This window comes from Thalassophryne amazonica, chromosome 7, assembly GCF_902500255.1.
Source record: "Thalassophryne amazonica chromosome 7, fThaAma1.1, whole genome shotgun sequence".
NCBI lineage: Eukaryota > Metazoa > Chordata > Actinopteri > Batrachoidiformes > Batrachoididae > Thalassophryne > Thalassophryne amazonica.
In genome coordinates, this window is record NC_047109.1 from 80,890,256 (window position 1) to 80,918,154 (window position 27,899).

The window sequence follows — 27,899 nt, forward strand, 5'->3', positions numbered from 1 at the left end:
TACACTGGGCACCTTTTACTCTAAGCGGAGATGATTTCCAACATTATTTCACTTTATGTGTTATTCTGGTCATCAAACATTGATGTCTTAGACATTTATAAGGTGCAAAGCACAATTTTGACCTCTTTTGGTTGGAAACAGGGAGACAACAATACATTTTACTTTAATTACCTGCTGCTAGCACGTTTCTCTCTGTCATTCAAAGACGTCTATGATTTCAGACAAAAGAGGAAGTAAATCCATCTAAATTCTAAAACATTGCTAACATAATAGGGCAGCGTTGCTACAGAACTGATTGCTTCTTTTAAATAAAGGGCATTTCTTCCTGAGCTCCAGATCCAGAGCTGTCAAAAACACGACCATGAACAAGTTATTTAATTAAAGTGATACAAAATTACAAAACAGAAATGTGTTTATTTGAATATAGCAGAGATTATTACTGAAGCGTCAAATGTGTTACCACTGGGAAATGGAATGATCAGCATCAGTGATCTGTGATGAAACTGCATGTATTAAAACACCGTGGGATGATTCCCAAGCGTGAGTGAGTGATGGTTTTGCAACAGCCAGACTGAGCCAGAACTCATATGAATAATGGGTGGTGCTGATGAGAGAGGCAAATCTTTCAACAGAAGAAAACATTTATGAAAATGCACCAAAAAAATCCAAAACATTATAATAACTTCCTGAGCCCGCAGCCAATTATGACCTGATCAGAACCATCTAAGGCGACTAAACAACCCTTACAGTACAATCCAGTATCAGTTTACCAGTCAGGTAGGGGTCAGTAAAAGGTTACACAGAGGTCAAAATTTAAAAATGTTCCAGTCATGCTGAAAAATACAACATATTAATTCCTAAGAAAAAAAAGTTATAGATGGACTATCTATGACTGAATGTTTTTAAGTTGGGGTAAAAGCCACAAAAACGGTGACAAAGTTTGCACAAGCGTCCAAAATTAAAGTTGCTCCACTTTTGACAGTGATGCAAATTGTTGGTTGATGTTAAAGGAATTTTCAAAAAATGAAATGGCTTTGGCTGTTCTGAATGCTTGATTTCCAAATTAAAGGTCAAACAAGCTCAACATCCAGTGGATTTTTGAAATACGACATATACTCAACAAAAATATAAACGCAACACTTTTGGTTTTGCTCCCATTTTGTATGAGATGAACTCAAAGATCTAAAACTTTTTCCACATACACAATATCACCATTTCCCTCAAATATTGTTCACAAACCAGTCTAAATCTGTGATAGTGAGCACTTCTCCTTTGCTGAGATAATCCATCCCACCTCACAGGTGTGCCATATCAAGATGCTGATTAGACACCATGATTAGTGCACAGGTGTGCCTTAGACTGCCCACAATAAAAGGCCACTCTGAAAGGTGTAGTTTTGTTTTATTGGGGGGGATACCAGTCAGTATCTGGTGTGACCACCATTTGCCTCATGCAGTGCAACACATCGCCTTCGCATCATCTGTGAAGAGAACACCTCTCCAATGTGCCAAACGCCAGCGAATGTGAGCATTTGCCCACTCAAGTCGGTTACGACGACGAACTGGAGTCAGGTCAAGACCCCGATGAGGACGACGAGCATGCAGATGAGCTTCCCTGAGACGGTTTCTGACAGTTTGTGCAGAAATTCTTTGGTTATGCAAACCGATTGTTTCAGCAGCTGTCCGAGTGGCTGGTCTCAGATGATCTTGGAGGTGAACATGCTGGATGTGGAGGTCCTGGGCTGGTGTGGTTACACGTGGTCTGCGGTTGTGAGGCTGGTTGGATGTACTGCCAAATTCTCTGAAACGACTTTGGAGACGGCTTATGGTAGAGAAATGAACATTCAATACACGAGCAACAGCTCTGGTTGACATTCCTGCTGTCAGCATGCCAATTGCACGCTCCCTCAAATCTTGCGACATCTGTGGCATTGTGCTGTGTGACAAAACTGCACCTTTCAGAGTGGCCTTTTATTGTGGGCAGTCTAAGGCACTAATCGTGGTGTCTAATCAGCATCTTGGTATGGCACACCTGTGAGGTGGGATGGATTATCTCAGCAGGGTGAATGAGAAGTTTAGAGCTTGATCCAGAAAAAGTAGGGTGTGGTTTTGCATCAGGATCTTTTGCATTCTGATAAACCATTTCTCGAGATCGTGCAATGTTTTGACTCACTGGGTGCAGTGTTGAGAAATGTTGGTTTAAAAATGCCAAAGACGGAGAATCACACACTACTTTTTCTGAGTTGGGCTCAAAATGTCTCAATTGCCATTCGTCTGATACCCCGTAAGGTGATAAGTAAACATGACAACCAAACCAAACTATTCCTTTTAAAAATACTGCAAGTAATACTAACGATCTGCATCAAATTTTACCAACATCAATTTTTGACCATTGTACAAACTGAAAATGCCATTTGTCAGCATTTTTGTTGCTTTCAGCTACAGGCGGCACAGTGGATTAGTGGTTAGCACTGGTGTCTCACAGCAAGAAGGTCATGTGATTGCTTCCTGCCCTTTCTGTGTGGAGTTTGCATGTTCTCCATGTCTCTGCACAGTAAAGTTTGCAGAGTAAAATATACTTTGGCAGGATAACATTTGATCCCACCCAAATAGAGTTAAATATACTCTTATCACAGTGTAAAATCATCTCCATCATGCTGTGAATGACTCCTATTGGAGTAGGAAAACTTGATTTGACAAGTTGGCAGAGCTAATTTCACTCTATAACAGAGTATATTTTATTCTATTTAGACTGGGACCAAATGTTATCCCAGTAGAGTATATTTTACTCTGCAAAATTTACCGTGTGGGAGGGTTTCTTCCGCACACTCCAGTTTCCTCCCACAATCAAAAACATGCTTATTTAGGGTCTGCTCCTTTCTCTGCCTCCTACATCTGGAGTTGGTCCCCGGGCGTCGGACTGCTCCTAGTGGCTGGATTGTGTCTACCTGTAATTAGGGTGGGTTAAATGCAGAGGACAAATTTCATTGTAAGTATGTACAATGACAATGAAGGTGGTTCTTAGATTGTCCAAACTATACTTTTTTGGAATCTTTATTGTCAAACAAATTATGTGCTATATTTTTTCAGCCTGAATGGGGCAATTTTATATTTTTACCCCTGTGAAATCCTTCCTTATTCCCAAACTGGTCATAGCTGCCACTCTGGGAAGGATTTCACATATCTTTGTGAAGCCCGGATTAGCACACACTCAATCAATCATACTCCAACCTGTCCACCATAGCCAAGACCAAAGAGCTGTCTACGGACACCAGGGACAAAACTGTAAATCTGCACAAGGCTGGATGGGCTACAGGACAACAGGCAAGCAGCTTGGTAGAAGACAGCAACTGTTAGCATAATTATTAGAAAATTGAAGAAACACAAGATGACTGTCAATCTTCGTCAGTCTGGGGCTCCATGCAAAATCTCGCCTCGTGGGGTAAGGATGATTCTAAGGAGCCCAGAACTACACAGGAGGACCTGGTCAGTGACCTGAAGAGAGCTGGGACCACAGTCACAAAGATTACATTAGTAAAACACGATGCTGTCATGGTTTAAAATCCTGCAGGGCACAAAAGGTCCCCCTGCTCAGGCCAGCACATGTCCAGGTCCATTTGAAGTTCACCAGTGACCATCTGGATAATCCAAAGGAGGCATGGGAGAAGGTCATGTGGTCAGATGAGACCAAAATAGAGCTTTTTGGTATCAACACTAGAACCCCCTGGCAAAAATTATGGAATCACCGGCCTCGGAGGATGTTCATTCAGTTGTTTAATTTTGTAGAAAAAAAGCAGATCACAGACATGACACAAAACTAAAGTCATTTCAAATGGCAACTTTCTGGCTTTAAGAAACACTATAAGAAATCAGGAAAAAAAATTGTGGCAGTCAGTAACGGTTACTTTTTTAGACCAAGCAGAGGGAAAAAAATATGGAATCACTCAATTCTAAGGAAAAAATTATGGAATCATGAAAAACAAAAGAACGCTCCAACACATCACTATTTTGTTGCACCACCTCTGGCTTTTATAACAGCTTGCAGTCTCTGAGGCATGGACTTAATGAGTGACAAACAGTACTCTTCATCAATCTGGCTCCAACTTTCTCTGATTGCTGTTGCCAGATCAGCTTTGCAGGTTGGAGCCTTGTCATGGACCATTTTCTTCAACTTCCACCAAAGATTTTCAATTGGATTAAGATCCGGACTATTTGCAGGCCATGACATGTGTCTTTTTGCAAGGAATGTTTTCACAGTTTTTGCTCTATGGCAAGATGCATTATCATCTTGAAAAATGATTTCATCATTCCCAAACATCCTTTCAATTGATGGGATAAGAAAAGTGTCCAAAATATCAACATAAACTTGTGCATTTATTGATGATGTAATGACAGCCATCTCCCCAGTGCCTTTACATGACATGCAGCCCCATATCATCAATGACTGTGGAAATTTACATGTTCTCTTCAGGCAGTCATCTTTATAAATCTCATTGGAATGGCACCAAACAAAAGTTCCAGCATCATCACCTTGCCCAATGCAGATTCGAGATTCATCACTGAATATGACTTTGATCCAGTCATCCACAGTCCACGATTGCTTTTCGTTAGCCCATTGTAACCTTGTTTTTTTCTGTTTCGGTGTTAATGATGGCTTTCGTTTAGCTTTTCTGTATGTAAATCCCATTTCCTTTAGGTGGTTTCTTACAGTTCGGTCACAGACGTTGACTCCAGTTTCCTCCCATTCGTTCCTCATTTGTTTTGTTGTGCAGTTTCGATTTTTGAGACATATTGCTTTAAGTTTTCTGTCTTGATGCTTTGATGTCTGTTGTGTGGGCCGCCCGAAGAGGAGGTACTGCTGGCCCAACACCAGAGGGCGCCCTGCCTGTAGACGGGCTTCAGGCACCAGAGGGCGCAGTCGCCGCCAGGAGCACCAGGAACTCTGACAGCTGTCATCCATCACCTCATCATGCCACCCATAAAAGCCTGGAGAAGACACCACACCTCTGCCAAGAAATCGTCTGAATTATTCAGGTAGACACTCAGCAATACTATTCAGTTGTGACGTTCTTCACGTCTGTATTAGTAGTAAAGTTGCTTTCTGAGTTTGTAGCTTCTCCATGGTCTGCCGAGTCGAAGGGAGTGGTAAGAGGTGGCGTTCTCCACTCTTCACTCACATACTTGTGTAGTGGAGTCTGCACGGATAACCAGAGGAAGTAGTGGGACTGGGAGGTGGTGTTTTCTCGCTTTATCAGGAGTACTCTGCTGACTGTTTACTGGGTGTGTGCACACACACCCACTCTTTACTGTTTCTGTTTCCTGCCCGCAGTACCCGATCTGACAGCTGGAGACGGTGGCCACCTGGTGGCTCTGGAGTGCTCCAGATCTGTTGGCGGTGGAAATCGTGTGGGTCCCGACTCGTAGTATTGAATTGTATCTGTATCCGTTGTGCACATTTCACAACATTAAACATGTTACTTCTTATTTCCATTGACCGTTCATTTACGCCCCCTGTTGTCTTCCTTGGTCTACCAGTATGTTTGCCTTTAACAACCTTCCCATGTTGTTTGTATTTGGTCCAGAGTTTAGACACAGCTGACTGTGAACAACCAACATCTTTTGCAACATTGCGTGATGATTTACCCTCTTTTAAGAGTTTGATAATCCTCTCCTTTGTTTCAATTGACATCTCTTGTGTTGGAGCCATGATTCATGTCAGTCCACTTGGTGCAACAGCTCTCCAAGGTGTGATCACTCCCTTTTAGATGCAGACTAACAAGCAGATCTGATTTGATGCAGGTGTTAGTTTTGGGACGAAAATTTACAGGGTGATTCCATAATGTATTCCTCAGAATTGAGTGATTCCATATTTTTTTTTTCCCTCTGCTGGGTCTAAACAAGTAACCATTACTGACTGCCACAATTTTTTTTCCTGATTTCTTATAGTGTTTCTTAAAACCAGAAAGTTGCCATTTGAAATGACTTTAGTTTTGTGTCATGTCTGTGATCTGCTTTTTTCTACAAAATTTAACAACTGAATGAACATCCTCTGAGGCCGGTGATTCCATAATACTTGCCGTGTTTGGAGGATGAGAACAACCCCAAGAAAATCATCCCAACTGTGAAGCATGGGGGTGGAAACATAATTTTTTTTTTGGGGGGGGGGGGGGGGGGTTCTGCAAAGAAGACAGAATGACTGCACCGTCTTGAAGGGAGGATGGATGGGGTCATGTATTGTGAGATTTTGGCAAACAACCTCCTACCCTCAGTAAGAGCATTGAAGATGGGTCATGGCTGGGTCTTCCAGCATGACAATGACCCTAAACACACAGCCAGGGCAACTAAGGAGGGGCTCCGTAAGAAGCATTTCAAGGTCCTGGAGTGGCCTGGCCAGTCTCCAGACCTGAACTCAATAGAAAATCTTTGGAGGGAGCTGAAACTCCAAACCTGAAAGATCTGGAGAAGATCTGTATGGAGGAGTGAACCAAAATCCCTGCTGCAGTGTGCAAACTTAGTGAAGAACTACAGGACGCTTCTGACCTCTGTAATTGTAAACCAAAGATCTGAAAATGGCGGTGCATCGACACTCACCATCCAACCTGATGGAGCTTGAGAGGTACTGCAAAGAGGAATGAGCAAAAATACTCACAGATAGGTAACTGCTGTCAAAGGTGCATCAACAAGGTATTCAGCAAAGGGTGTGAAAACTTATGTACATGCTATTTCTTAGTTTTTTATTTTTAATTAATTTGGAAATAAATAAATAAATAAATAAATAAATAAATAAATAAAAATAAAATAACACCCTATAATGTCATTATAGGGTGTTCTGAGTACAATTTTGAGGGGGAAAAATTAATTTACTCCATTTTGGAATAAGGCTGTAATATAAAATGTGGAAAAAGTGAAGCGCTACTTTCGAGATGCACTTAAATATATATATATAAACCTTACTTTAAAATCTTAGGTAGTGAGATGATCATTTGTTTTCACCTGCTTCCAGTGTAGGTCTTGCCACTAAAGCTCATGCATCTTGAGCAACCTGAGGTTAAACACTTGATTATGCAGACGTGTGGATGAGGATGTCTGATTTAGGTCCCACAGCGTGACACATGGAGCCCTGGAAGGATGTTGCAACACCCACTGTTGTTAATTAGGATTACACCTCACACGAACATGCACATACATGTACACGTGTATACTTGCTGACATAGTCCCCCTTAAGTTTGATGTTGTGCACTCACAAACACGTTATTCCACAGGCAGGGGCATTCACGTGGTTTGGAACGCGTCTCCAAACCGGAGCCACAAGACTGAGTAGGAGGTCTTCTCTTGTGTCATCAGTCCTGCACCAGTCACAAGGATCTCCAGCCCACAAGCATGACTGAGGGAGCATGAGTGTACACGTGGAGATCTGTGTTTAATAATTGTGTCAGTATGTCAACTTGTGCTGGAAGTGTTTTGCACAGTTTGAACCACCAACAACAGCATATGTCTGGTCTCAAGTTCTGTGAGTTAATAGATGTGTTGGAAATAAGTCAGTATAGGCAGTGATATGAAGTGGGAAATCTTTCTCTGTTCCACTGCACTGATGCAACAGAACAAAGGTGCACAATGCAGTTTGTCCAGTCACAGCCACAGAACGATGTAATTTCTTGACAGTTGTCATTGGTGTCGTTTGATGACTTCCCTTACTTGTCTCCTTCTTGGCCGGTCACTCAGTTTTTTGAATTGAACTGAATTTATCAGACACCCGTGCAACAAAATTTCACTCATGCAACTGTATTCACAACAACAAAACTCATAAACAAAGTAATCAAAGAAAAAAAAGACAGTAAGAAAAAAATAAACAATGTACACTGTGCCTAAAGGCATAGGCAGAAGCAAAGCTTATCAACACCTATACCCCTCCATGAAGTCAAATCAAACCAGGCATATATGCCTGTTCATAAACATTCATTTCTCAACAAAATCTGAACAACAGCAGCTCATAATTACAATTAAAAGAAAACAAATATTTCCCAAACAGCTCCCAATACAAGCTGGTTACCACCTACATATTTCAGTAGAAAAGGTTCAAGTACAACACCTTCATACAACACAACCACTTTCATCTAATATATACCTGGAGAACACCATTTCTTTGTATAAATACTTGAACCATTTGATATCTGGACATTGCTTGAGTTTCTCAGGTAGATTATTTCATTTTTTATGACCACAAATGGAGACACAGAAGCAATTCCTGGTCGTCTTAGCGCCAGCAATTTTAAAATTATACAAACCCCTTAAATTATATAGTCCTTCTCTTTGCTTAAAATATTCTTGAATTCTAAATGGTAATTGCTTATTTTTTACTTTATACATCAGTTGAACAGTCTTGAATGAAATCATATCATAAAGTTTTAATATCTTCAATTTAATGAACAATGGATTAGTATGATCCCGATACCCTGCATTGTGAATTATTCTTAATGCTCTTTTTTGAAGGATGAATAATGGCTGCACTGTAGTTTTATAGTTATTACCCCAGACTTCAACATAGTATGTCAAGTAAGGTGCAATCAATGTGCAGTACAGAGTGTGTAGTGAATTATCATCAAGAATGTGCTTTGCCTTATTTAATACTGCAATACTTTTGGATGTTTTCTTTTGAATATGTTGAACATGAGCTTTCCAGTTAATTCTATCATCAATAATCACACCTAACAACTTATTCTCTTTGACACATGCTATGTTTACCCCAAGTATATTTATATGTGCATCCTTTTAATGATTTCCAAATAACATCATTTTAGTTTTAGACCAATTTAATGACAATTTGTTAATATCAAACCAACTCTTCAATTTCATCATTTCAGTTCTTAAATCAAATAATAATTGTTGCAAATTCTCTCCTGAACAAAACAAGTTTGTGTCATCTGCAAAGAGAACTTTTTTAAACACATCCGAAACTTTACATAAATCGTTGATATATAAAATAAATAATTTTGGTCCCAACAATCAAGCAATCTAAATGCAGATCAATCATGCAATCAATCTAAATGTAGATCAGTCATACAATCCAGATGCAGATCTGTCATTCAGTGAAGATCCAGATTAGTCATGCATTCTCGATCCAGATCAATCATACAGTCCAGATCCAGAATATTGATGCCATTCAAATGCAGATCAATCATACAATCCAGGCCAATCATCCATTTCAGATCCAGATAAATCATACAATCCAGATCTATCATACAGTTCAGATCCAAATCAATCATGCCGTCCAGATACAGATTAGTCATGCATTCCAGATCAAGCTCTATCACACAGTGCAGATCCCGATCAATCAAGCAATCTAAATGCAGATTAATCATGCAATCAATCTAAATGTAGATCAGTCATACAATCCAGATGCAGATCTGTCATTCAGTGAAGATCCAGATTAGTCATGCATTCTAGATCCAGATCAATCATTCAGTCCAGATCCAGAATATTGATGCCATTCAAATGCAGATCAATCATACAATCCAGGCCAATCATCCATTTCAGATCCAGATAAATCATACAATCCAGATCTATCATACAGTTCAGATCCAAATCAATCATGCCGTCCAGATCCAGGTCGGTTATACAGTCCAGATCCTGATCAATCATACAGTCCAGATCCATAATATTGATGCCATCCAGATCCAGCTCAATTATGCAATCCAGATCAATCATACAATCCAGATCAAGATTAGTCATACAGCCATCATCCAGATCATACAATCCAGATCCAGATAATGTGTACAATACAGATTCTGATTAATTAAGGAACAGTGTTGCCACAGTTACTTTGAAAAAGTAACTTAGTTACTTTACTGATTACTCAATTGTGAAAGTAAAAGTAACTTAGTTACTTTACTGATTACTCAATTGTAAAAGTAACTAAGTTAGATTACTAGTTACTTTTTTAGTTACTTTTCCCAGCTGCCGACAACAACCCTCTGCCACCTCAACATGACAATGATACCTGTTTTGCCAAAACTCACTTTATAGTCACCCTTTCTTGACTTCAATGAAAATAAATACTTGTTTTATAAAAAGTAAAATAAAGACGTCTTTCTTGACCTCATATTTAACTGTTGACAGCACTGTAACAGTAAAACTTGCAATTTCGAGCCTACATTGTTTATAAAGGTAACTATTAAATTCTAACATTTTTCTAACATTTAAATTCTCTCTAAACATTTTACTTGTCGAAATTATTATTATTTTAAGCAATATTAGTTGTAGTAAAAAACGGCTTCAAAATTGCACCTTTAATCTAGGGGTGTTGTGGGGGGGGCACATCCTTGTCCCACGCCCCCATTCCATCTAGATTCGCCCCTGCTTTGGCGTTTGAGCACAAAGAATGGATAACATTTATTTATGCAGAAAACATGACCAGATTTACAGGTAAGAAAGTTTTATTGCGTTTTCACATCATGTGGTCCTCAGAAAGAGAGTTTAGGTGCATTTGAGTGGAAAATAGTGTTAGTCGTTGACGCGTCGCGGAGGATCAGCTGTTTTTAACGAGACGATACGAAGCAGCTCAGCTCAGAATTCTAAATAAAGGAGGAAAAAAGTATAAAAATGTCTTTGTAAAGCTCAGTGCAGGTGTGCTGATCACCGCGCTTTAAGAGGTGAGGACGAGTCGAGCAGCTGCAAAAAACCGCGGATTAAAAGCTCACAGCTCGCTTAAAGTGGGCAGTTCAGTCGAACCCCGACCTCCTGCCCACAGACCAAGTTTAATGCTGCTGTCGACCCACAATGAAAAATAATAGTAACGCACAGTGACATGGAGAAGTAACTTTAATCTGATTACTGATTTGGAAAGATTAACGCGTTAGATTACTCGTTACTAAAAAAAGTGGTCAGATTAGAGTAACGCGTTACCGGCATCACTGTTAAGGAATGTGGTTTAGTGACAATTCAAGAATGAGATTTTACCACATGGCAATTGTAAAGATTCACTAAAAAAACAAAAAAAAACACAACATAAAATCTTGATCTGGATAAAAATCCATGTGCTCTTTAAAAAGGAGACTAACTCCTGCTGTTCTGTGTGCAGACACAGACCTGATTGCAGTAACCTTGAATGAGTGTAAAACTTACTTGATGAGTGCTGCTGTCAGAGATTTGACTAAAAACAGTCTTAACTGTAAACTGATTCATATTGACATGCCTGTCCGTGCACAGCATAAGCATCCGGGTAAAGCCAACACCATCAGATTTTCTCTGTAGTGACTCATCTTGATAAATAAATGGAGAGTATTGTTGCCTTTTAAAAGTCTGTGACAGGAAAACCTTGAATCATTTGCTGACACACTGGATGTGGATACTCATTTTTCACTGGTGATATGTGAACGTCCATGTCCTTGGTCTCTAGAGCCACACTCCCACCTGTGAGAGACAAAACTCTATAATTTTAATTTTAAATCTGCACATTTAATCACAGTTACACAATGACCACTGACTGCAGCTAGGTTGTACAGACAAAGCATTAAAAGTCAGGGGTATGTGAACAACGCCTCTGTTCACCAAGATGTGACTGAACAGCACCACCAACTGGCCAACAGTAATTACTGCACTCTCAAGATGGTACAAATTCTTAGGTTTCTTTTTCATAATCTTGTTAACATTATCGAGAAATTCAGCATTGCCAAGAACAGTATGAAGATAATGACACTGGGAAAGCTGCCACAGTTTTAAACTATAACTCCTCTAGAATCAGCTTAATGCCATAAGAATAATTTACAAATACACACATGAAAAATGTTAAGTTTTAAGAACATGCAAAGACCACTGTATTCTTGGAAGACATAATGAAAGTTTAGCAATTATGGAAGACAGCTGCGGCAACTGACTGAATGATGATGAATTGCATTTTCAAATAAGAGATATATAACCATATGTATACTTTCTTGCACCACTTCTATTTTAAGTTGATTTACTTCCTACATATTTGTCCAAGAACACCACATATAGACAATAAAAATATGATTAATAATGGTTCTCCTTTATTCAGATAAATTCTATATAAAATATTCAAGTACATTTGAGTAATATGTGCAAAATACCTCAAGTTAATACATACACAATTTATCTTAAGTTTATTTAATTATTCTTGGATTATTTGAATTAAATGAACTTAAATTGTTTCAGAATAGCTTGCTCAAATTTACTTGAACACCCCCCCCCCCTTTTTAAAAAACTGGCTCCAAGTTTACAGCTGCAATAGTCCAATATGATGTAATCTCCAAGGATTTGTTACAATTTTTCTGTGTGGATTTTTGACAGACTATCATTTTAATGTGCACATATCTCAATTTGCAACGTGCTTTGTCAGATCAGTGCTTCATCAAGTACATGAACATGACATTCATTTTTTATCAGCTGTCTTTTGACTCTACATTATCTGGTATCTTGTTCCCCAAACTTCTCTTTCCATCATCAATCTGTCCACCGTCTTCCTCGTGCAGTCCTGTCAATCAGCTGAGTATAACCCCACCTGTATGACAACGCAAGGTTTATCCATCCATCAGCCAGTCGGCACATACAGGTGCAACCCGCTGGTTTCTCCCACTGTCATCCAAACACCGGGCCAGTGGTTGAAGCGCCTATCTCCTCTAATCGGGACGTGTAAAGGTATAACTGCTGTGAGAGAGCATCACCATGCCAACTTTGATATGGAAAATCACATCTGTGAGCTCCCAAACAACATTATCAACAGAAATGTGAATGCAGCAGGTAAAACCTTTCCCGCAACCTCTCCATCTGTTGTCTTGGATTAGCTCCACGCGTGTTCTCCTCTTTTAGATCATCAAAGACGAGAACAGTCAGCGGGTGTAGAATGGCGGTAAATAAAGAGGCCAACACACACTTAGTAAAAGGGAGGATTTGTAAGCTTATTATTTTGTTATCATGGTTGTTGTTATAACTTCTGTTACGAGTTGTTCAGTTTACAGTTTATTTTCAAGTTCATTTAAAGTCATTCCAGTCGCAGGTAAACATGATTGTAACAGTTGTTTCCAACACTATTAAATGCTTTTATTGTTCTGCCAGACAACAATCAGTCGTGCTCGCACACGAAAAGAGAAAAAACAGAGACTTTCACTCACTCACAATTCATTCACTCACATGATAAGACAGCATCTCATGTCTCTGCGGCAAACAGAAGTGATTAACACAAATGTGCTGATTCTCACTCTGAGAAACATTCAGATGAGCAAACGGACACATTTTCTTGCTCGTGTCAAAGTTCTTAAGTGCAAGTTTTTATCGTTTCCTTCCTCCTATAAATTCACATTGGAACACAAACCTCATCCTCCCACCCAAGAGCCATATATACACCTGGTTCTGGTGCACATGTAAAAGGTTCACAACTGCTCGTTTGTTAACTCTCAGATTTTCATGAATTGACACACATGCGCTCTTTGCTTACGTATCGGCTGTTCACTAGTGACAAAATCAACTGTTTTGAATAAATAACTTAAATGACACACCATTGGTAGAAAAGGCCACAATGTTCTCAGCCCAGTCTGATTTGCAAAACATCAAATTGTGAGCATCTCTTGCAGTTCCTTGGCATATGCACATGGAAGGTGCTCTTGAATGTCAAATGGTACCTCATCAGATCAGAGAGCCTGTCAAAGAGTGTCAAAGCCTGTGATGAAAAGAGAAGGCTTGAGCATGAAAAACTTGTATTTTTTGACTCTGTTAAATCTGTGCCAGTCTCTAACCTCTGGAGTGGCATCAGCACACTGGGCTCATGTGTTCTTCTCAGCCAATATGCAAAAAGTATTCGTTCGATTGATACAAGGCATCAGTAACAATGAAAAATGGATTCCAATGACGAAGAGCAAAATGCTGAAACTGACTTCCAGTATTTTCATTTTGATATCTGATGAAGAGTATCACTTGCATGGTGAAGGAGCGTCAGCTATGACATTTTGGCCATATGCCGCATTTGTTTGTGCATCATCCAGCGTGCAGGTGCCTCAGTGCTGAGGACCCCAGTGGCTGGAGATGTCACATTTCAGCTAACTACAGCTAATAGGTGCTTGCTTTTTGAATGCTCCGTGTGTGTGTGTGGTGGTGGATGCAGCATCACGGGCACAAGTGCACGCCCGCAGAATCTGACTTGATTTGAGATATTCATATAAAGTCCATTTTCAAAGATGTTCTTATTATTTCTACACTTACATACGGTGCACAAGAAGCACCAAAGCTCTCATAAACTTTCACTCTGAAAGAGAAAATGTCACTATTCTACATCAACAAGAAGGCAGTAATGCAAAAATAAATATTTTAGCATACAATGCTACAGCTTGATCTTCAAACATTTTTCTCCGTGAAACATTTTCATCCAACTCAAGTAAACCTCTAAGCTGATGGAGAAGCTGACAGTCAGTCCAGGTTTAGATATGGCTCAACCCACCCACATTCGAATTTTTAATCCCCATCTTCCCTCTCGGGATAAAAGAAAGAAACACCACAGCAAACTTAAAAAAAGAAAAACAGAAAAAAAAAAGTTTCAAGTTTGTAAAAATGCTAAAATCACATTTTACCTCGGCACAGGTCAAAACATTACAATTCCATTCTTTGTCCATTATGACATAAACATGAGTACTTAAAAGTCTCACATGCCGGTGGGTGAGCTGTCAGCTCGCAGTCCTTCATCACCACCTTCATCATCTTTATCAGCTACTATGGTAAGCCATGCCCTACTAGAGTCCAGCGCTGGCAGGGTAACTGTGGTGAATAAGGTGCTAGTTGCTATGGAAACGCTATTCTCAAGCAGTTGACTGGTGTGACTTTTGAATTGCCATACTTCCCCACCAAAGCACCTGGTTTGTTTGTATTATTTGTTGCTTTAGGTGTGATTTTTTTTTTTTTTAAGTTTTGCATTTTCAGACTTATAAGAAAGATGTACAGTATGTGGATGTGTTTTCAGGCTGATGGTAACTGCTGCAAATATTGTCACTGTTGGTCTCACACTGAGGCACGTACACACAAACACACAGAGTAACAGAAAACCTTCATCGTTTGACAGGTGAGAACGAGCGACTGAACGCGGATGTCACAGCGGGTGCTACACCAGGCATCCCACTCTGGACCGGTCCGTGGATGAGGCTCTTCCTCCCTCCTCCCTGCTCCTCTTCCTCGCCTCATCGTCCTGTACTTGGACTTTCCAGACAGCTGGGAGGAGGGCGGTATTACTGAGCGTACAGACCGAGGTGGGTCACTGTGTGTTTCATTAACCTCAGAGTTGACTAATGGAGTATTTCAAAGACAGGATGGAAAAAGTAACGCCGCAACAAGCAGTGTCTGTGTCAATGGCACATCTGAATCTTTTCCCCTCCATTTTCACTGAGTAATTCATCACTTTAATGCTCTTTATTTTCCCCTGACTGCGTCCGCTCCTGTTACAGATGCATATGGACACTGACGGTGAGCGCAGGATGACACAGCGGAGTGGAAATGAAAATTCTGGCGTCTGGAGTCCAGCGGTGTGTTTGTGAACTATCAGCTACGGTACTCTGACTAGATTTCCTACAGGACCAGCACAGTTCCAACACATCGGGTGGTTGTTCTTCTGTCATGGACTGAGACAAGTTCCCACTCCAAATCAACAACAACAAAAAAGGCGATTTTACTTCAGCTGGAAACAGTTCATTTGAGTTCAATTTGTGTCTTGTAGCAACTAGCCCAAAGGAAGTGTTGCAGCCAATCAGACCCACAGTCTTCAAATGAAATCAAGCTCGTCTGCAGTTTGTATTAATGTGCAGGTTTCCACATGCTCAGACTGTGGCCTGTTCTCGTGCACAGCCATATGAAGCTCAATCTGTGTCAGTGAGAGCCTGAAGGCCTTTCAGCTCCCTCACACACACACACACAAACACACACACACACACACTCAAACTCACACACCGAGATATTTGAAAAGTCTCATTTCAAAGTCTTTCTCCGTTTGCCTTTTGGTCTTTTTGTGGGATCTGCACCTCTCCTCTTTACTCCTCTCCTAATGACCCTCTCCTGCCCGCTGACACTGTACACCCTCCCAAGGCTAGTTGGCATGGTGACACTGATGGGATGGCCGTTGCTAGGAGACAAAGGCAGCAACCAGGAGTAGCATCGTCACTGTGAGGACTAGGCGATCCCTCGATGGGCTGCTTCCGCTGACGCTCTTCTCCAGCTTGGGTACAAAAGGGTTAAATTCATCTAGAAAAGCAAAGAGAGAAAGAGAGGACAAGGATCCAAATCAGGGAATGTGACTTATCAATCATTTATTTTATACAAGTAGACAGGAGCAGTTCTTTAAAGGAGCACGCACAGGAGATCAAACATAAAACACTGACTGAAAAGATTTAGGACCAATGTCATTTAAAGAGTCAGTCAAAAATTTGGACACACTATATTTTAATTTACTGTATGACGAACTGAAGTAGCTGTGTTTTTTTTTATTTGATCATCCATCCATCCATTTGCTATACCTCCTACACCAATCAATGGTTACGGGGGACTGGAGTCTATCCCAGCAGTCATAAGGTGTGAGGCGGGGTACACCCTGGACAAGACGCCAGTCTGTCACAGGGACACATACAGACAAACAAACTCATTCAGACCTGCACGCACACCTACGGTCAATTTAAAGTTTCCAATCCACCTAACCTGCATGTTTTTGGATGTGGGAGGAAGCCGGAGCACCCGGAGGGAACCCACGCAAACACGGGAGAACATGCAAACTCCACACAGAAAGGGAGAGAAGCGAACCCACAACCTTCCTGCTGTAAGGCATGCCATCTGTATTTGATAATTTCTAATTAAAACATCTGTAATTAATAAGTTTACAAAAGTTTAAGAAGTTAAGAATTTTAGTTTTTATTTTAAGGAGTAATAAATGGTAAATGGACTGCATTTATATAGCGCTTTCCCATCTGCATCAGGCGCTCAAAGTGCTTTACAATAATGCCTCACATTCACCCAGATGTGAGAGTGCTGCCATACAAGGCGCTCACTACACACTGGGAGCAACTAGGGGATTAAGGACCTTGCCCAAGGAAGGGCCCTTGGGCAAGTCATTTTCCAGTCAGGGTGGGATTTGAACCGAGGATCTTCTGGTCTCAAGCCCAACGGCTTAACCACTATACATCACCTGCCCTAAGATTCATTCTTTACCTGCTCAGATAAAATTAAATCAGCAAAAAAGCTTTCAATCAAAAAGCTAGAGTCAAGTTCAAGAGTAGTTAGTCAGTGACACATTTTTCTGTTGCACCACCACAGTGGAGATGAAATGAAAGAATCAAGATGTGTTTGTTGTGCTAATGTTCAGCTTTAATTAAAGGCATTTAAGAATAATATGGCATTGATCATTTCTTCACAGCCATTTTATACACATTCTATTTTCAGAGGCCACAAATAACTGGATAAACTAAATATAATGATTATTGTTCATACTAATCATAACAGCCAGTTTGTTTAGACAAGTCCTGAGATGAATGCATGAACAGCTTGAAGTCACTGAATATGTGCTGGACTTCATTTACATCAGTCATTAAGAAACACAAACAGTGAGGTACTGTGTAATTCTCAAAAACTGACTAACTGTGCAAGAAGGAGACAAGTGAAAGAAGACACCAAGACACCCATACAACTCTTGAAGGAGTTATAGGCTTCTGTGGCTGTGATTGGAGAACCTGCAAAGTGCAACTTTTGCCAGTTGCAATGCCAGTTATAGGGGTCTGGGGGGGACCAAATTGCACCATTTTCTATAAATTTATATAAATAAATTATATACTATAAATTATTTTCTATAAAAATGGTGCAATTTGGTGCATTCCCATCTGTTAAAATGCACAGGAATGCACCAAATTGCACCATTCCCATTTTTCTAGAAAATGGTGCAATTTGGTCCCCCAGACCTCCCAACTCAATATAGCGAGCTTTCAAGCTCACCTCTTTTTAAAGAATTTGGTTAGTAGCTGCTTTCCCTCATTTAGTTTTCTTTCCCTGTCCTTTTTTCTCTTCTTTTTTGAAATCTGGACTTTGATTTTTTAGGAAAGACATATTTTATTTCAGCCTAAACACTAGGGATGCAACTAACAATTATTTTACTAATCAGTTCATCGGTCGATTATCTTTTCGATTAATCGTTTTTTTTTTTTTTTTTAATTACATGTGAGTTTTGCCATTATTTTGTTGTGAAAGTGTCATGACACGGACCCACAACAGGGGCGGTAATGAACGGACAATGGATAAGCCAAAAAGTAACAATTTAATGTTGTGAATCGCACAACGAAGTACAGACAATAACAATATGGTGGAATGTCAATTATACACAAGGTGACGTGTGGGCAGGCTCGAAGACAGAAGACGTCTGGCGAGAGAAGAGCCGGATCCCACACAGCTTCCACCACCAACGGATCTGAAGAACACCGGAGCCGCCAGGCCCTGCGCCCCAGGTGGCCACTGTCTTCAGCAGTCAGACCCGGTACTGCTGGCAGAGAACAGAAACAGTATTGATGAGTGTGAGTTCGCACACTCAGTAATCCCACAGTCAGTGTTTAGTTAGGAGGGAGAACCTCCACCTCCAATCACACACTCGTGCAGCTCTTGTTTAACCACTTATCTGGTTTGGGGTGTGAGGCGAAGCCGTCGCTGATCACACCAAACGCCAATCCCACAGATAAGGACACACCACAGGAAAACGGCTGCAAAGAAGTTCAGATTATTACTTTGTAAGTCAGCAGAGAAGTTACCTGAATGGTAGCTGATTTCTCGGCAGGGAGGTGGAGTTGCAGTCCGGCCTTTATGGTGGTGATGATGTGTAGTGGATGAGTGACAGCTGGTACGGATGATGAGTGACAGCTGTCACTCCCGGTCGCTCCGACGCCCTCTCGTGCTTGAAGCCCGCACTTCAAGCAGCGCGCCATCTTGTGGTGGTGGGCCAGCAGTACCTCCTCTTCAGCGGCCCACACAACATATTTCTTTAAGTGAGTTATTATTAAAAGGCCTTTATCACGCAACATCAACGTTTCAGCTTGTAACAAAGTTATGTTATATTCTCGTCAAAAACATACCTGGAATAGTGTTTTGTTTTATTTTGCACATATACATCACCGACACACCACAAAAAGATTTCCATCAGGTTTCACCCGATTATGAGCATTTTTAGATGCCTACAGCAACTATCTCAACCACTGACAACATATTACAGCAAGAGTCCACAAAACTATTTTAAAGGCTTGACTAAAGTGTAATACGTTATATTTGATAAGATATTTTCATGAAAAAAGACACAAATGTGCAGTTTACTGCATTTTATTTTTTTTCTTGTGTAAAAACACAGCTTAGATGTGGTCTGACCAAAACAAATTGTCATTAAACTTAAATAAAACAGGGATGAAGTGGAGGTTTAAGAGTCACTAGGTGTTATATTTATTTATGTTCACTGTTAGTTGGTTTAATTTTTTGTTTTGTTTTATCAGATTCTTTTTGTCCGTTTCTCTAAAACTGTATTGTGGCATTATTAGTTATTATTACTATTATTGTTGTTGTTATTATTATTATTGATATATAAATAAAAATAAATGAATAAAATATTACAATTTGTAATACATTTGACTCTTTAACGACAAAAAACACTGAGCCATGAATTATTATAAAGAAAAAAAATGTGCTGACAGCTGCAACAGCTTAATGCTAACTTTAACATTGAAAAAGCCATAGACATGCTAACGCGTTAGCATCGGCCACCTTTTTAAGTTATAAATTACATCTATTAACTGTTTCAGAAGACCATAACAGGTCAGATTAACATAAAAAGGTAAATATTACAGACATATGCTCTTTGGGGTTTTAGTGGGGAAAAAATTAAGATTAAGCAAAATAAAACACTGAATCAACAAACCACCAGATCGAAGCACTGCTTTGATCTGCAAACCACTGCTTTGATTGGTTCAAGGTTCAAAGCAAAGCCGCGCTGCAGAAACGGTTGATTTATATGGAAGAAACAAAACATTTGCAGGAAAACAAAGTTATTTAACAACTAATTGATGACTAAATTAGTTGACAACTATTTTAATAATCGATTAAGTCGATTAGTTGTTTCAGCACTACTAAACACCTCCTCTTTCTGTGAGATCCCGTTTGGGATGTGTGTGTGTGGGGGGGGGGGGGCAGAGTGCCGCCTGTGCGCCTGGACTAAACCATTGTACATGTTGTGTGTGGGCCGCCAGAAGAGGAGGTACTGCTGGCCCACCACCAGTGGGCGCCCTGCCTGATGTGCGGGCTTCAGGCACGAGAGGGCGCTGCTGCCACGGACACAGCCGGGGGTGACAGCTGTCACTCATTATCTCTTGACAGCTGTCACCCATCTACTCAACATCATCTCACTCCATAAAGACCAGACGTCATCTCCACCTCGTTGCCGAGATATCGTACTTCATTGGAGGTAATATACTCAGCCGTTTGTGTTTTACACATCAATCTGTATATTGTGAGTCTTTGCAGGAGTACCTGTTATCCTCTGTCTGCGGGAGCTGATTGAGTGCTGGACTGCACTCTTTTCCCCTGAGGAATCACTGCGGTACTCAGCAAGATATTGAGTGAGAGGTGGAGGTGGCATTCCCACCATAATTGTTACTGGGTGTACACACACCCACACTTGACTGTCTTTGTTCTCGCCAGCAGTACCAGATCCGACAGTCGGGGACGGTGATCACCTGGGAATTCGGGACTTGGCGGCTCCAGTATTCACCAGGTTCGGTGGCGGCGGAAATCGTGTGGTTCCGGCTCTTCTCAGGACAGACGTCTTCTATCCTCGAGCCTGCCCACACGTCACCTTTGTGGATTGACTGTTATCAGATTCTGAGATTGTCTGTATGTTCGTTGTGCTCCTTCACAACATTAAATTGTTAATTTTTGGCTCATCTATTGACCGTTCATTTGCGCCCCCTGTTGTGGGTCCGTGTCACTACACTTTCACAACAGTACAACTGTGCAGGGGTGGAGGGGCCCTCAGAGATCTTTCAATATTATTGTTATAGCAGAATTATGTTTTGCAACATTTATACATTCATTCTAATTCTATTCTTTTACAACATGAATTGTATGGACATTAATTACATGCAACACAAAAATGTATTTAATACCAGTTTTGTTTTTGCTTGTTTACTAGTGTGCTTGGGGTCATTGTCTTGTTGAAACACCCATTTCAAGGGCATGTCCTCTTCAGCATAAGGCAACATGACCTCTTCAGGTATTTTGACATATCCAAACTGATCCATGATACCTGGTATGCGACATATAGGCCCAACACCATAGTAGGAGAAACATGCCCATATCATGATGCTTGCACCACGCTTCACTGTCTTCTCTGTGAACTGTGGCTTGAATTCAGAGTTTGGGGGTCGTCTCACAATCTATCTGCGGCCCTTGGACCCAAAAAGAACAATTTTACTCTCATCAGTCCACAAAATATTCCTCCATTTCTCTTTAGGCCAGTTGATGTGTTCTTTGGCAAATTGTAACCTCTTCTGCACATCTTTTATTTAACAGAGGGACTTTGCGGGGGATTCTTGCAAATAAATTAGCTTCACACAGGCGTCTTCTAACTGTCACAGCACTTACAGGTAACTCCAGACTGTCTTTGATCATCCTGGAGCTGATCAATGGGTGAGCCTTTGCCATTCTGGCTATTCTTCTATCCATTTTGATGGTTGTTTTCCATTTTCTTTCACGCGTCTCTGGGTTTTTGTCCATATTAAAGCATTGGAGATCATTGTAGATGAACAGCCTATGGTTTTTTGTCCATATTAAAGCATTGGAGATCATTGTAGATGAACAGCCTATAATTTGTTGCACCTGTGTATAGGTTTTCCCCTCTCCAATCAACTTTTAATCAAACTATGCTGTTCTTCTGAACAATGTCTTGAACGTCCCATTTTCCTCAGGCTTTCAAAGAGAAAAGCATGTTCAACAGGTGCTGGCTTCATCCTTAAATGGGGGACACCTGATTCACACCTGTTTGTTCCACAAAATTGACAAACTCATTGACTGAATGCCACACTACTATTATTGTGAACACCCTCTTTTCTACTTTTTTTTTTTTACTAACAGCCCAATGTCGTTGTGTGGGCCGCTGAAGAGGAGGTACTGCTGGCCCACCACCACCAGAGGGCGCCCTGCTTGGAGTGCAGGCTCCAAGCACGAGAGGGCGCCAGACCCAGAAGAAGTGACAGCTGTCACTCATCCTCTGCACCAGCTGTCACTCGTTCATCATCACCACCATAAAAGCCGGACTGCAACTCCACCTCCCCGCCGAGAAATCGACTACCATTACCAAGGTAATTCTTCTCTGCTGTAGTTATTCAGTGTATCTAAACTGTGATCTGTGTGCAGCCGCGTACCTGTGAAGTCTGTGGAAGACTGGATTGGTGGATAGTGAGAGGACGACGGTCTTCGTCTCTCACTCCATCCAGAAAGAAGACAACAGGAGCTGCATGAGTGATAACCTAGTTTGGAGGTGGAGGTGCTCCCTCCTAACTGTGTTGGGACTGAGAATTACTGAGTGTGCGGACTCACACTCACTCATCATATTTCTGCTTTCTGCCAGCAGTACCATGGTCGACAGCCGAAGACAGAGGCCACCTGGGGACTCGGGACTTGGCGGCTCCGGTGTTCTTCAGACCGTTGGTGGTGGAAGCCGTGTGGGACGCGGCTTCTCTCTCGTCGGGGGTCTTCTATCTTCGAGCCTGCCCACACGTCACCTGGTGTTAAATTGACTGTGCACATTACTGTACGTTTCGTTGTGTATTATCACAACATTAAATTGTTACCTTTTTGGCTTATTCATTGTCCGTTTATTTGCGCCCCCTGTTGTGGGTCCGTGCTACGACACCTTCCCAACAGTCATAGCCTTAAGAGTGTGCATATCATGAATGCTTGGTCTTGTTGGATTTGTGAGAATCTACTGAATCTACTGGTACCTTGTTTCCCATGTAACAATAAGAAATATACTCAAAACCTGGATTAATCTTTTTAGTCACATAGCACTACTATTATTCTGAACACTACTGTACATGCGTAGGACCAAAAGGTTAGCTTCGATAACCATTAATCAGATAAGTTAAAGTTATCTTTCATGACAATACACTGATAAACTGCTAAAAAATGTATCTTTAATATAGATAACAAATAACTATTAGTACTGATTCGGATGCGGCCACATCAAATTACACTGTCAGCTTCAGTTTCACTTTAAGCGCTGCAGGGGCTGCTGGGTAAATTGAAGGATCACAAACACAAAGAACACACAAAAAATGAATACATAAAAAATAAAACCCCAAACACTGTCATCAAATTTCAAAAGCAGCAAAACACAGAATTAGAAGTCACAGTTTATCTCGGTATTAGATACACCGTCATTTACGAACTAAAAGCTGATGCTTTTTTTGCATGCTTTGAACCCTGCGGCTTAAATAACTGAAATACGTCCATTGATGCATTGATTGGCAGAATAAAATAAATGTATTAAATATAAATTCTTACCTGTTAATTTCAGTGGGATTCATCTGATAAATAATCCACATAAAGTGACCTTTTTTAAAGAAAAATCCAAAACAGTGTCTAAACGTGAAGAAAAGTCTCTCCCTCTGTACATACAGAGGGAGAGATGGGTGTCAAATGGATGACTCACTGTAACGTCCAAAGTGAACCTGAACTACACTACCCACAATGCTGCCTGCATCAACCAGCCAATCACGTTTTGCGCTTAATGATGGCGTCATCAGCAAGCGACAGACAGCCAGTCTGCTACAAACACACAACAGACGGACTAAAATGTTTGATTTTAGGGTTTACAAACATTTTTGACCATTAAACTTTGCTCACTTTACCAGCAAAAAAAATGTTATTGGGCTGAAAGTTATTGGAACTAAATTTATGAGAAGATAATTGGTCCGATGATGGTTTTAAAACTTATCTGAAAAGATAATCCGATAGCAAAAACATTAGCTTTGATAATTATCTGCTATCGGATTAGCTGAACTGTGCCCACCATTGCGTAGGACATATTTATTCTTCATATGTTAAGACTGGTCACTTACTTATGACCTCTGTAAATTTTTAGACTGTATGTAAAAATGGCAGCACTTCCTAAGTGGTTAATACAGCTTTTTTGTTAAGCCCCTTAAACTAAAGCTGAAGGTCTACACAACAAGCATGTCTTGACTGTTTCATTTCAACTCCATGTCTGGTGGTGTACAGAGACAAAATACCAAAAATTAAGTCACTGTCCAAATCAATATGGACCTGAATGTAGACATATTTCATCTGCTTAGTCAAGACGTTTGACTGTTAATATAAATTTGCACACAATCACAGTTGTGCACCACCGCAACCACCACAACAGCAACAAACATTATTATTAAGACTTATGTTGTAATAACATTGTGATCATAGTCACGGCTGTTTTCCATTTGCTTTCTGCTAACCTGCTGAGGAATGAATTCTAACCTCTGAGGAGTGCATTTAGTTTGGAAATGGTTCTAACTTGAAAACTGAGTGGCTTCTTGTTTTGTTGCAAAGATCCTTGCTGGTCTATTGCCAAATATAACAGTGAAGAGAATAATAAAATTCCTGTCTGTGTAACAACTGTTGCAGTACTACAGTTACTGTAATAATGTGACTAATGTGTGAATAATGAGTCCATTCACTGTCATTGTACAACACAAGAATAACTGTCAGACATTTTTAATTAAACTGCCATCTGCAGATGAAGTAGTGACAGGTGAAGGCAAAGTGTTTAAACATTTTTTGTTTAAATAATAACTAACACCAGCTAACTGACAACTATGAAAACAAACTGGCACTGAGCACATACCTCTGCCAACAGTAATTACTGCCATCAATGCCATGACCTCTGTCAGTGACAAGTGGAGAGTTACTGCCACCATTGTCTGCAGTCTGATCGCTCCATTTAAACTGTCCTGATTTTACAGCAAATTACAGTATGAAGCAACCGTCAAATGATAGATCCCAATTCTCTGGAATCATATATCTGAAGTGTTATTTGCTATAAAGGTCAAGTAACTCAGAATGTGATGATGATAAGAGTGAGAATGTGGTTCAGGATCAGTTACTGCTGGAAGTGGTGATGTACGAGGGCTGTCAATAAAGTAACGGTCCTTTTTATTTTTTTCAAAAACTATATGGATTTCATTCATATGTTTTTACGTCAGACATGCTTGAACCCTCGTGCGCATGCGTGAGTTTTTCCATGCCTGTCGGTGACGTCATTCGCCTGTGAGCACTCCTTGTGGGAGGAGTCGTCCAGCCCCTCGCCGGAATTCCTTTGCCTGAGAAGTTGCTGAGAGACTGGCGCGTTGTTTGATCAAAATTTTTTCTAAACCTGTGAGACACATCGAAGTGGACACGGTTCGAAAAATTAAGCTGGTTTTCAGTGAAAATTTTAACGGCTGATGAGAGATTTTGAGGTGATTCTGTCGCTTTAAGGACTTCCCACGGTGCGAGACGTCACGCAGCGCTCTCAGCCGCTGTCGTCAGCCTGTTCAAGCTGAAAACCTCCACATTTCAGGCTCTATTGATCCAGGACGTTGTGAGAGAACAGAGAAGTTTCAGAAGAAGTCGGTTTCAGCATTTTATCCGGATATTCCACTGTTAAAGGAGATTTTTTTTAATGAAAGACGTGCGGATGGGTCCGCGCGTCGGGACGCAGCCGACGCGGTGCGGCGGCACAGGAAAAACACCTCCGTGTTGATAACCATTTGTAAAATCCAGGCAGCTTTTGATGGCTTTCAGTGGAGTGAGTATATGAGAAATTATTTAACAGCAGGACATGTTCCAACTTGTCCTTAAGGCTTTCAACAGAGGTGTTTTTCCTGTGGCGGAGCGTCGCAGCGGCTGCGAGCCGACGCGCGGATAACAGTGGAATATCCGGATAAAATGCTGAAACCGACTTCTTCTGAAACTTCTCTGTTCTCTCACGACGTCCTGGATCAATAGAGCCTGAAATGTGGAGGTTTTCAGCTTGAACAGGCTGACGACGGCGGCTGAGAGCGCTGAGCGACGTCTCGCACTGTGGGAAGTCCTTAAAGCGACAGAATCACCTCAAAATCTCTCATCAGCCGTTAAAATTTTCACTGAAAACCAGCTTAATTTTTCGAACTGTGTCCACTTCGATGTGTCTCACAGGTTTAGAAAAAATTTTGATCAAACAACGCGCCAGTCTCTCAGCAACTTCTCAGACAAAGGAATTCCGACGAGGGGCTGGACGACTCCTCCCACAAGGAGTGCTCACAGGCGAATGACGTCACCGACAGGCGTGGAAAAACTCACGCATGCGCACGAGGGTTCAAGCATGTCTGACGTAAAAACATATGAATGAAATCCATATAGTTTTTGAAAAAAATAAAAAGGACCGTTGCTTTATTGACAGACCTCGCAGAGCTGTGACGTGGGTGAAAATTATTCATATCTGACCTGATCATTCTCATCAAGACCACATTATCAGAATTACATACCACAGTACATTTCAAACTATGTGTGAAAACCGCTGAAATCTGTCTTAAAAAGAAGAAACTTCCCCAGCTGCAGAACAATAAGAAAAACAAACAAACCCAAATGAATAAAAAACATGAAAGCAGTAGTGGTATGGTATACATCAGCTCAAAGCAAGGTGCAACTTTGTTCAAAATTTGGAGGAGGCTCATCCAACAGATGACTGCAAACAGAGTGCGGTTGTCAAGCACTTTTCTACCTGCTATAGAAACTCAAAGTACTTTACACTAATGCCTCACATCCACCCATTCACTCACTCACACTCACCAATGTCATCGTGCTACCATGCAAGGTGTTTAATTTGGGGACCTTTCCCAAGGGACCTTTAGCAATTTTTCTGTTTGATGGTAATTGGAATCAAGAGTCCGTTGGTCAAAACCCACTGCTTTAACATCTGCATTGCCTCCTCAAAATCCATTGTAGTCTTAAGATTTTAGTTTGGGATCATGAAGAAACTTAAGCCTCCACTAGTTGGGGGGAGGTGATGGTGTAGTGGTTAAGAGTTGGGCTTGAGACCAGAGGATCCTCGGTTCAAACCCCAGCCTGAGCTGAATATCACTAAGGGTCCTTGGGCAAGGTCCTTAATCCCCAAGTTGCTCCTGGTGTCTAGTGAGCACCTTGTATGGCAGCACCCTGACATCGGTGTGTGAGTGTGTTTGTGTGAATGGGTGAATGTGAGGCATAATTGTAAAGCGCTTTGAGTGTCTGATGCAGATGGAAAAGCACTATATTGTCAGGGCTGTAGACTCTGCGTGGCTGGGCACCAATGCAGGACTCACAGACACAGGTGTAAGAGTAAAAAGGCTTTATCTAAAAATCACAGATTAAGGTACGGTACACATATAGGCAATCGGCGTGGCAGAGGTACATATGATCGACAGGCTGGGGTGTGGTCATACAACGAGCAATGTTCACAGAAACACGGCAACGCAGAGATCAGAGGGCGAGACAAAGGGTAAGTCCAAAAAAATGAGGCAGGGTCAAACATAGGCTGGCAAACAGGCAAAAGGCAAAAACAGAGCTGGAACAAAGATGGTGAAGTACAACGATCAAGCAGTGAGGAGGTGAACACATTGGTCTTAAATAGAGCAGGAAGTGATTGGAAAACAAGCTGCACATAAGTGGAAAAGTTTCTGGTTTAGCAAATCAAAGAAGAGAGAAGAGAGACAAGAGTGTGCGTGAGTGAAAAACAAAGTGGTACAAAGCAGGAAGAGTAAGTGACAGAAAAACCCATGGTGAAAAATGATAATAAATGCAAACGAAACAAAAGAGGCAACTAAGAAATATAGTGATAAACCTAAAGAGAGAACG

The 27,899-nt window shown here is 41.0% G+C and overlaps 1 protein-coding gene and 1 long non-coding RNA gene across 2 annotated transcripts in view; one reads left to right on the forward strand and one right to left on the reverse strand.

Annotated features, from left to right (window-relative positions):
- Nucleotides 1–221: 221 nt before the first annotated feature.
- LOC117514348 lies at nt 222–13,280 on the forward strand. The gene is made up of 3 exons (XR_004561864.1): nt 222–233; nt 7,839–7,853; nt 13,104–13,280. It is a non-coding gene; the product is annotated as an uncharacterized LOC117514348 (long non-coding RNA).
- Nucleotides 13,281–14,890: 1,610 nt separating this feature from the next.
- The window catches only part of efna3b (ephrin-A3b), a 215,833-nt gene continuing 202,824 nt past the window's right edge, over nt 14,891–27,899 (reverse strand). The window contains exon 6 of the mRNA XM_034174758.1: nt 14,891–16,229. Within this exon, the coding sequence (XP_034030649.1) occupies nt 16,111–16,229 (119 nt within the window). The 3' untranslated portion in view covers nt 14,891–16,110. The remainder of the gene's footprint in view (nt 16,230–27,899) is intronic.